General features: G+C 51.7%; 1 protein-coding gene across 1 annotated transcript; it reads left to right on the top strand.

Annotated features, from left to right (window-relative positions):
- Nucleotides 1–7,184: 7,184 nt before the first annotated feature.
- LOC142882615 (homeobox protein not2-like) lies at nt 7,185–8,526 on the top strand. The gene is made up of 3 exons (XM_076017410.1): nt 7,185–7,568; nt 7,662–7,855; nt 8,166–8,526. Exons 1-3 carry the CDS (start codon nt 7,217–7,219, stop codon nt 8,361–8,363), a joined length of 744 nt encoding a protein of 247 aa, XP_075873525.1. The 5' UTR covers nt 7,185–7,216; the 3' UTR covers nt 8,364–8,526.
- Nucleotides 8,527–11,309: the final 2,783 nt, after the last annotated feature.

Genomic DNA, 11,309 nt, shown 5'->3' on the forward strand with positions numbered 1-11,309 from the left:
CAGCACATCACGCCTTCCCTCAAACGTCTCCACTGGCTTCCGGTTAAGTTCCGCACCGCCTACAAACTTCCTCATCTCAGCGAGAAAGCTCTCCATGCCCAGGCCCCACAGTACCCGTCTGACCTTCTCAAGGACCACTCCCCATCCCGGGAACCTGAGATCGTCTGATTCGGGGCTCCTCATCATCCCTCCCGGCAACAAGCGGACTCTTGGTGACTGAGCCTTCAGTGTGGCTGCCCCCTGTCCTCGGGAACTCTCTCCCCTCTGCTGTTCGCCAGCTGCCAACACTGGACTGGACTCTGTCAAGTCTAATAATGTGTTTCATTTTGTTATGTGAAGCGTCCTTGGGTGTCTTGAAAGGCACGATATGAATATAAGTTATCATTATTATTCAATGCTTATTTATTCGTTGGAATGAAGACTTCAAATTTAAATTTAAACAGGCCTTAAAACATATGCATCCTGGGGGAAACACCACCAAATAATCTTGAACTCATACAACAATTCAAACATTAAAACCTAGAAATATCTAACTCACGAGCCCGCTATCAAATCTGAAAGAACTTAGGCTTGATCGATGTAGTGAAATTAATCGTTGTTACTCCTTTAAATCTTTTACCTTGAAAGGATAAGAAGATTACAACTTCGGGCTGCTGCTGTTGTTACTGCTTGTGTCCAACAGGTGGCAGCAGAGGCCCGGCAACTCCAGGAAAGGGGCGGGTCCGTCTCCACCTGTCGGCCTGTGTGGTCCTGTGTGAAACTTTCACTCGGCCCCTAATAAAAACACACTAAATTAGCAGCCAGAGTCAAAGAGCTGGAAGTGTCCACCGCTCCCATTACGGCTACCATCACTCCCAGTACACATGTCTGTCTTTGTTTGCCACGCGTCTCCATGGAGACGCTGCTTTGATCAGCAGACTGGAGGCAGTAATTGTCCTCTGGTGGGCAGCAGCTGCAGGTGCTGCAGGAGCGCCGCAGGAGCCGCAGGTAAAGCAGGAGGTAGTTGGAGGTAGTTGGAGGTAGTTGGAGGTAGTTGAAGCTGCAGGAGCTGCGGGTGTTGCAGGTGCCGTAGAAGGTTGTAGGACCTGGAGGAGCTTGTAGGAGGTTGTAGAACTTCGTGGTAGTTGCAGGACGTTGCAGGAGCTGCAGGAGGTTGCAGGTGATTGCAGGAGCTGTCGTAGCTGCAGGGGGCTGCAGATGTTGTAGGATCTGCAGGAGCTGCAGGTGTTGCAGGTGCCGTAGAAGGTTGTAGGACCTGGAGGAGCTTGTAGGAGGTTGTAGAACTTCGTAGGAGCTGCAGGACGTTGCAGGTGATTGCAGGAGCTGTCGTAGCTGCAGGGGGCTGCAGATGTTGTAGGATCTGCAGGAGCTGCAGGTGTTGTAGGAGGTTGTAGAACTTCGTAGTAGCTGCAGGGGGTTGCAGGTGCTGCAGATGTTGTAGGATCTGCAGGTGCTGGATGTGCTGCAGATGTTGTAGGAGCTGCAGAAGCTGCAGGTGTTGTAGGAGGTTGCAGGACCTGGAGGAGCTGCTGGACGTTGCAGGGGGTTGCAGGTGATTGCAGGAGCCTGAACCCCTGGGGCTGGAGGAGCCTGTTACAGCGCCCCCTGGAGAGCACACAGACAATACAGTTCAGCGCAGCCACATTGCGAGCAGCGCTTTATAGACAGGAAGTGCAAACACAGAGCCAGTGTTAAAAGTCCAACCCTCCAATTCTCACCTCTCCAATTGAGAGGAGAGGGGGGCTGGGGGGAGTGCGGGGGAGGGGTGGGGGAGTGGCGGGGGGTGAGGGGGTGGGGTTAAATGGTGCTTTCATTCACTTGAGAGTTTAAACGCAACAATTAAAAAAGATAAACAGCTAAGACGTCGAGTGTCGGGCATTAAAAGGGAAAGAAATGAGCCTCAACCGGAGAAGACAGACAGACAGACAGACAGACAGACAGACAGACAGAGTCCCTTATGTGGGGGCAACAGCGCCGCCTCATGTCCTCATTTCAAAACACAAGGTGATGGCGATCAAGGATGGCGAGCCCATCGAATTCTGCTTGGGCAAATCACCATCAAGGAGAGAGAAAACACTGGCGCGACAGACCAACTGGCAACGGAGGTGGAAGCCAGCGAGCAGCTACAGCTGTTAGCTACAGGCTACAGCTGTTAGCTACAGGCTACAGCTGTTAGCTACAGGCGTCCGTTCCGTGTACTGCGAAAAAGTCGGAATCCCAGGTCTGAAAAAGTCGTCCACGGTCGACTCGACTCCGCAATTTTGTCAAAGTGAAACACTTGTTGTCGTTGTATCTGTGTGCTCTTAGCATGTTAGCAGTGCCTGGACAGTAACGATTGAATACTTCTGGTTATGACACAAACAGACTGAGCCGCTATTAGCTCTCGGCTGCAAAATGAAAACCAGATGTGTGTGTGTGTGTGTGTGTGTGTGTGTGTGTGTGTGTGTGTTTGATGGCTGACTGGTTGTCTGACCCCCAGGGTGCCACATCTGCTGCCTCAGCAACCGACGTGGAGCTAACGAAAGAGTTCTCAGCAGACCAGGAATCTCAATAATCAACAGGTCAGGCCAGGTCAGTTTTTCACGCTATCCGTCCCCATGCTTCCCACTAGAAGTCTGCGAAAGGTTCTCGGCGGTCCCCAGTTCCTTGTGAATCTCGCGACTATGACACGACAGTCGCGGTCGGTGAAGCTACGAGGGCTGAACGCAGCCTGCCGTCCCTCCAAAAATGAGCTGCTGATCACACGACCTATAAAAATCCCAGAGAGCTCAACTTCCTGCCGGAGGGCCAAGCGTCAGACAGGTGGAATACACACACGCACACACACACTGACGGGTCGTCTGCTCCCCTGAGTGGAGAGCGTCCAGCGAGGGTTAATCCCTCATTAGCTTGGTAATGACTGAGCTCTGATGATGGACTTTCTGGAGGCCTTTGTACGGAGCCCAAACGGCCGCCGTTGACCCTGCGGAGAGGCGACGACGGCGGGTGTCAATGCTAATGGAGCCCGTCGCTGGAGCAGCACTGATGGAGGCCCCTCCCCCTCTCATCACACGTGCAAATCCAAAACACGCGGAATCTGCAAAGTGACGTAAAGAGCTGCAGGGGGAGGAGGAGGAGTTGGAGGAGTTGGAGGAGGGGAAAGAGGACGAGAAGAAGGTGAGGTGGAGGAGGAGAAGGAGGAGAAGGAGGATGAGGTGGAGGAAGAAGAGGTGAGGGAGGAGAAGGAGGAGAAGAGGAGAAGGAGGAGGTGGTGGAGGAATAGAAGGAAGCGAAGGAGGAGAAGAAGAGAAGGAGGAGGAGGAGGGGCCGAAGAGGAGGAGAGAAGGAGAAGGAGGAGGTGGAGGGAGAGGAGAGGGTGAGGGTGGTGAAAGAGGAGGAGGAGGGGTGGAAGAGGAAGAGGAGAAGGAGGAGGAGAACAAGAGGAAGAGGAGGAGGGGAGAAGGAGGAGAAGGAGGATGAGGTGGAGGAAGAAGAGGTGAGGGAGGAGAAGGAGGAGAAGAGGAGAAGGAGGAGGTGGTGGAGGGGCCGAAGAGGAGGAGAGAAGGAGAAGGAGGAGGTGGAGGGAGAGGAGAGGGTGAGGGTGGTGAAAGAGGAGGAGGAGGGGTGGAAGAGGAAGAGGAGAAGGAGGAGGAGAACAAGAGGAAGAGGAGGAGGGGAGAAGGAGGAGAAGGAGGATGAGGTGGAGGAAGAAGAGGTGAGGGAGGAGAAGGAGGAGAAGAGGAGAAGGAGGAGGTGGTGGAGGGGCCGAAGAGGAGGAGAGAAGGAGAAGGAGGAGGTGGAGGGAGAGGAGAGGGTGAGGGTGGTGAAAGAGGAGGAGGAGGGGTGGAAGAGGAAGAGGAGAAGGAGGAGGAGAACAAGAGGAAGAGGAGGAGAGGAGAAGGAGGAGAAGAGAAGGAGGAGAAGGAGGAGGAGAGAACAAGAGGAAGAGGAGGAGAAGAGAAGGAGGACGAGGACGAGGTGGAGGAGCAGGAAGGGTTGAAGCAGATGGAGGAAGAGGAGGAGCCAAGCCTGAGACTGCAGTAAGTTCTGACCTCAGTGAGCAGAACCATGTTCCACCATGGTCCATGTCCTTGTTCCACCATGGACCGGGACCGGGACCAGGACCACGCCAGGACCAGGATGTATCAGGAGATGAAGGCCCGGCTCAGATGCTGTGGCTCCTCACCTTCCTGATGATGTCATGACCTTTGAAGGCACCCCAGCAGAAGCATGTCAGGACAGAAACCATGACTCAACACCTTTCTCTCTCTCTCTCTCTCTCTCTCTCACACACACACACACACACACACACACACACACACCTGGTTGGAGTGAGAGCAGGTGATGATGATGAGCCTCAGTTTGCTAATTAACGCTAATTTATTTTCTACAGCAACTGCAGAGTCCCATTTAGTTTCATAATTATTATCATTGTTATTATTATTATTATTATTATTATTATTATTATTATTATTATTATTATTATTATTATTATTATCATTATCATCATCATTATTATGCGACCTTCCTTTGTGAAGTGAAGAGACCTCCGGTGCGTATCAGCAGGCACCTGGTCTGGTTCCTGGTTGCGTTCCCTCACTTCCTGTTTGACCTGAGCCGCTCAGAGCTGCACTACAAATGTGTGGTCAGTCAGTTCTTTATGAAACATGGCGAACAAGAGGCCAGTCGCTAAACCATCGTTAGCATGGTGAGCAGAGCACACCTGTCTCTCTCTCTTTCTCTCTCTCTCTCTCTCTCTCTCCAGGGCCCAGGTGAGGTGAGGGGCCCTGCAGCAAATGTCTGTCGATGGTTCTGTGAAAGGGGCCCACATGAAACCATTAGTGTGTGTGTGTGTGTGGGGGGGGGTGGGGGGGGCAGGAAAGGCTGGTGTGACAATGCCTGCTAAAAGTGTCGGCCAGGTGAGAAGGGAGGCCCCGCCCACTGCTTAGCCTCCATCACTGTAATGATGACAGTGTTTCTCCATGCTTTTGTTCCAGGTAATCAGGCGTCGACGGAGCTGCGAGGTGAGATGTGATATTGTTCCGCCCCCCCCCCCCTCTAATTAACGGCCGCCTGCAGACGGCGGCCGGAATCGCAGGTTTGAGTGCTTTTGTCCCTCGTCCTGTCTGCAACGTCGTAAAACATGATTTATGATATTCATCAACACGTTTAAATGGCAACAGCCGACATGAATGAACAAGAATGACTCTACCGGGTCAACCAATAAGTAATAATCAGTCACACCATGTTTTCCCTCAAATGTATCCCCCCCCCCCCCCCCCCGACTCTTGCTTTTCAGATCCTTTTAAATTCCATTTCTATTTACACTATTGTTACCTCTATGGCTACAATGATGCAGATATAATCCATGCACCGATATTCGTTTCCTTTTTAAAATGATTTTGGTGTTGCATTATGTTTGTTTTGTTTTGTTTTGTTTATCTTGTTCACTCATACTTTTTTCTGTTGTTTAAATTCGTATATTGTTTCATATATATTGTGCCTTTGCAATCTATTGTCTGTTTTGTGTGTTTTGTTTCTGTTTTTTTTACTGATGCTTCTTCATTGTTGCTGTCCACTTTGCTGCTGGGATGCTGGAAATCCCCCCCCACTGGAACTAATAAAGGGATTTCTTAAATGTTGATTTGATGGTGTCATAATTCACAGTGAATGTATCCCCAGTGGTACCAGTAGAACTGTGCTGAAGGTGAATCCAGGTAGCGCAGCTTTGAGCCGCGGCAGCAGCAGCAGCAGCAGCAGCAGCAGCAGCTCCTCACGGACATGACTATGAATGGAGAGACGACGCATATTGAATGTATTGTGGCCAGTCTGGCTCCAATACACACCGGGGCTGTGACGTCACAGAGCGGCGGACAGGGCAGGCTCACCTGGCCGACCAGGGGGGAGACTCTGCCGAACCGAGTTCCAGTTCCAGCTCCAGCTCCAGCTCCAGTCCCCGTCAGTTAGCTGCTGCTGCTGCTGCTGCTGCTGCTGCTGCTGCAGGTGTCCGTCTACTCCTCACGTCTCTGATCTCTCGGCCTCATTAACGCGTTACTACCGACCCCCAACCACACACACACACACACACACACACACACACACACACACACACACAATCTCTTTCAAGCCACCGTGTTTGTCCAGAGTTTGGAGCCTGGCTGTGAGCCGCGGGCCCGGGCCCCGCTGCTCCGGGTGGTCCGGGCAGTCCGGGCGGGCGGGGCTTCCAGTCAAGTCTGTGTTTGCGCTCTTCATTAAGACATTGTGGTGTCAGTGCGCCACGACAAACAGGACGAACTCAAAAGGAAGCCGCGAGGGTCTCTCGCCGCGTCGCCGACACTCTTCACTTTTCAAAAGCGCCTCGCGACGACGATGGAAATGAGCCGCGCGGAGTTTGCGGAGCAGGGTAATAATCCGCAGTTGAAAGAGGAGGACGAGGAGGCGGGAGAGGAGGGGTGGGGGGGGGGGGGTCGATGACTTCCTGTAAGGGAGTCTTCATCAGCAGCAACAACCTCTTCATCCCGCCGACCAGTGACGCTGCGGGGTGTGACGTCACACGCGGCAGGTTCGGTTCGGTGCAGGTTGAGTGTCGGTCGTGTTGTTCACACACCACCACCACCATCATCACCATCCACCAGTCCGCCAGTCCGCCCACCCCCACCCCACCCCCCACCACTGGCGAGACTCAAAAGGCTCCAAATGCGATGATTCGGGGACATCAAGGCCTCGCAGCGGTGCCGATTACACTCGGACTTTAGATCCACGCAGGAATTTGTATAGGCCGCTAAATCTCCAACCCCCCCCCCCACCCCCACCACAACCCCCTCCATCCAACCCCCAAGCTTCACAAAGCCTTGTCATTGAAAGGGCCTGAGGATGTTTGACAATCCCCTCAAGAGCACCAATTAATTGGATACGTTGTCGGGATGTTCGTCCCTCTCATCTGCTGCTTAGAAAGACAAAGAACCGGCGGGGGGGTCGGGGGGGTCTGGGAGGTGAGGAGGGGGACGGGGGGGGGTACTGTTCACACCTCAGTGTTGGACGGGATATAAAGGCCGGAGTCCGGCCAGAGGGAGCAGCACTCACCCGGAGTGGAACCTCTGACACACACACCCTCCGACTCCAGCTCCCTTAGAAAAGATCTTTTTTTTTTTTTTTTAGTTTAGATTGGTTAGTTTTACTTTTGTTGGTGTGTTGTTGGGTTTTTTTTTGTTTTTGTTTTTTTTGTTTTGTTGCCAGGATGCAGGTGCCGAACAGGCCGCTGGGATCTTACGAATACTCTGTGCGTCATTACGCAGCGGCACCGCTCCACCCGGCGCCCAGCAGCAAGCCCTCCGGCGGGGGGAAGTCCTTCACCATCGACGCCCTGCTGGCCGAGCCGGAGGACTCGAGCCCGGGCCGGGCCGGGGACCGGCAGCGGTACCCGCCGCTGCTGCTGGTGCCTCCGCAGCCTCACGGAGGATCCGCGGCTCTCCCGCCTTACGTCTTCCAGCCCGCGGCGCTGCACGCGCACGCCGGGTATCCGGGCTACTGCTGCTGGCCGCCCTACAGCTGCCAGCCGACGACGTGCCGGGCGGCGTTCTACTCTCAAGGTACCGACTCGGTTCTAGACGAAGGAAGGAACAGAAAGCGAAATGCTATGGAATTGCAAACCGAGTCTCTTCTTCCTCCCCCCCCTCCCGCAGCTCCCCCCATGTCCAGGGTCCACGCGGGGTCGCTGCACGCTTTCAAGGCCAAAGGCGGCAAGTCCAAGCGGATGCGCACGAGCTTCACCAGCGAGCAGCTCTCGCGCCTGGAGAAGGAGTTCGCGCGGCAGCAGTACATGGTCGGCTCGGAGAGGTTCCTGCTGGCCTCGGCGCTGCAGCTCACCGAAGCCCAGGTGAGGACCCCCCCCCCCCCCCACACACACACACACACACACACACACACACACACCTGGAGCACTTTGCCAGTGGAATTATAAAAACGCCTTTTCAACGCTTACTGTGTCTTTGACTGTTCTTCTATTGTCTCGTGTGTTTGCTGCATTTCTTCTTGCTTTCTTCTTGCCCTCTTATACATATATATATGTATATATATTAGAGAGATAGATAGATAGATAGATAGATAGATAGATAGATATGTATAGACTTAGACTTCTCTCCCCCCCACACACACGTCCTGACCTGTCACTCTCTCCACCCCTCCAGGTCAAAGTCTGGTTCCAGAACCGACGCATCAAGTGGCGCAAGCAGAGTCTGGAGCAGCAGCAGGCCAAGCTGGCCAAACTGGGCCTGGCGGCTCCACCCAGGAGTCCCGGGTCCCAGGGCCAGGAGGAAGAGGAGGAGGAAGAGGAGGAGGAGGAGGAGGAGTTCTCCGACCTGGACGTGGACGTGTCGGACTGCTGAGTCTTCTTCTCACCACAGACTCACTTTGTACATAAAAGCAGAGGGAATATTTAAAATGTATAGTTATTTAATTTTTTTTTATTATTATTATTTTTTACACCAAGTGATCTTTGATGAATTCATGCTTTTCTATGTATATGTGGAAATAAATAGAGAATATATATACATATATATATATATATGATATATATATATATATATGTATATATTTGTTTTTGTTTAATCTATAAAAGCCAAAGTCTGGTCCTGTTTGTTCTCCTGAACCAAAATGTCAACCCTTTGTGACATCACACACCACTGTCGTCCCAGCCAGAGGTTGGCACCGGCTCGTTCCACATTTGAGAGAAGTTGTGACGCAACATTGCAGTTGTTAGTTCCACCTTTTGAGCAGGAGGGCTAAGACTCTCTAAGGGGCAAAGTGGGTTTGGATAAATAAATAAATAAATAAACGATGATTGGTGGTGCGATGACCTGGCCACTGGTCCGGGGTGTCACCCTGCCTGCACCCTGTGACAGCTGGGAGAGGCTCCAGCAGACCCCCAGGACCCTGAGCTCGGGACGGAGCGGGTATGGAAGATGAAAATAGGCTGAACGAGACACTCACGGTACGGTAGATGGCTGCAGTGTGACTGGTATCAGTCGACCAATCAGAGGGAAGCGCTGACTTGTGGGGGGGGGGGGGGGGGGGGCAGCTCACGCAGCTGAATGGAGAAACTGTCTCAACGGGTGCATCGGTCATAACTACTGGGACAAAAAGAACAGGCAGTTAAATGGTTCAAGTAAGTAAAGTTACCCACACACACAGACACACACACACACACACACATTGTTGTCAGACTGTCAAAACAAAAGCATTCCAAAACCTAAAGCAAACAGACCAGGCCAAGGCTTTAATCTAATCGAACACAGAACTGTTGGGAGAAAACCAGCCAAGATTAACTGTTAAAGGTGAAAGAACCAAAACTGTTGCAATGCATGTGAACACAGTCTACATGGTCTGCCCAGACATTGTGCACACACACCAGGAAAAGGAAAGCCTGCATGAATATTTAAATCCCAAATGTATTCAGACTTTACGAGATTAATACAAGTCACCTTTGACCTCCACCAGTATTATGTATAGAAGTACTTATACAAATGAAATATTTATTTAATTTCCTGATGTATGGATACATTATTTTGTCTGACTCTATGTATGTATCCACGTACATGTATATATATATATATATATATATATATATAACATATATATATATATATATATATATATATATATATATGATAGTAAAATATTCAGTGCATTCAGTGCACCGAGATTAAGTCCATCTGACCGCCTCTTTGCCCTTTGACCTCCTGCCGAGTCCAAATTGCAGGAACATTTCCTCCCCCTGCTCCCTCCACCCCCCCCCCCTTCCCCCGCTTAAAAAAAAACCTAAGCAAATAAATCAGGGCTGCAGGATTAGGTGGGATCTGTGTGACCCCGTGGAGCTCCGGCCGGGTCAGACTGTCTCAGGGCTCCGGGGCCTCGTCTCACTCTCTAATCCCTTTAAACGGTCACTCGCTCACTCGGCCTCCGTGGACCCGCGCCGCCTCCCTCGGCCTCCAGCAGGGGTCCTCGGTGTCCTCGGCCGAGGCAGATGGACCTGGGAAAGACCAGGCTCCTGCAGCCAACCAGGTGCATCCGAGCAGATGATTGGAGGCGGGGAGGTATGGAAGGATGGAGGGGGGTCCTGTCTGCTGACGCCTGTCGCTGGGTAATACCATCAAAACCGAAAAGAAGAAGAAGAAGAAGAAGAAGAAGGAGAAGAAGGAGAAGAAGACAGACTGACTGGGATATTGAGCCATTCTTCCTCTTCTTCTTCTTCTTCTTCTTCTTCTTCTACTTCTTTGTGGTGCTACTTTGTTAGCGAGCCGCTACTTCCAGCGCTTCACAGTCAGGCCCCCCAGGGTCCAACATGACGGCCCCCCCATCCATTTTAATGTAGTTGCTGAGCCAGCACGTATGCCGTAAAAGTTTTTGACTTCCGAACTAGAGGGCCTATAGAGCACATAGGCTGCGTCTCAGTCCAGGGTCTGCATCCTTCGAAGCATGCTTTTGAAGGCCAGTAGCATCATAGCACTGAGCCAAGGCTCCTCCCAGTTCACCAAAGTTCGAAGGACGCTCCAAATGCGCCCTTGAAATGCGCCCTACCTTCAGCCGATTTGAAGGATGCACCGCTACTGTCCTTCGCCTCCTTCTGTATCCCAGGATGCTTTGCGTGCTGCTGCAAAGCATCATGGGATCCTGGGAAGTCGGCTGAAATGGCGCCATCTACTGGCAAAGACACAACATATACATTTAAGCATTCAAATTGCACATAAAACATTAAGTTTTCACCGTAGGGTTTTTACTGATTTGAACCTCCAACGCCACGGTTGGATGGCGAACCAATGGTTAGCTTGATGCTAGAAAGACGTCACTTCCGGCGTTGGCCAGCAGGAGGGAACGGTGGTGACGCAACCAGGAAATACGCTGAAGGCTAGACCGTCCCGTGTGGTTACTGGGGAGGCGGGTTTGGGTCGGTCCTTCTCGGCCAGGTCCTTCTTCTTCTTCTTCTTCTTCTTCTTCTTCTTCTTCTTCTTCTTCGTCTAGACGCACTTTCTTCGTACTAACTGGGAAGAGCGACAAACTTTAGGTGCACTTTTGAGAATAATGACATTTTCACTGTGCTTCAAACAGTGCTGATCAGGAACACTAAAGGAAACACTTGGACGGTAGGAACTGTTTCTGGGCGCAGTCAAAGAAAGGTCAAAGGTCAACAAAGACGTCTGCGGAGGAGACGCCATCTCGTCGAACGAGCGCATGAAAAAAAAGATGTGCAACACTTTCTGTGTGCGCCACTTGACTGTTGTGTTTGTTTGTTTGTTTGTTTGTTTGTTTGTTTGTTTGTTTATTGTCTTTTGGGT

The sequence above is a fragment of the Nelusetta ayraudi genome, unplaced genomic scaffold (genome assembly GCF_046127955.1).
Source record: "Nelusetta ayraudi isolate G7.1 ecotype Tasmania unplaced genomic scaffold, CSIRO-AGI_Nayr_v1 ptg000358l, whole genome shotgun sequence".
Classification (NCBI taxonomy): Eukaryota; Metazoa; Chordata; class Actinopteri; order Tetraodontiformes; family Monacanthidae; genus Nelusetta; species Nelusetta ayraudi.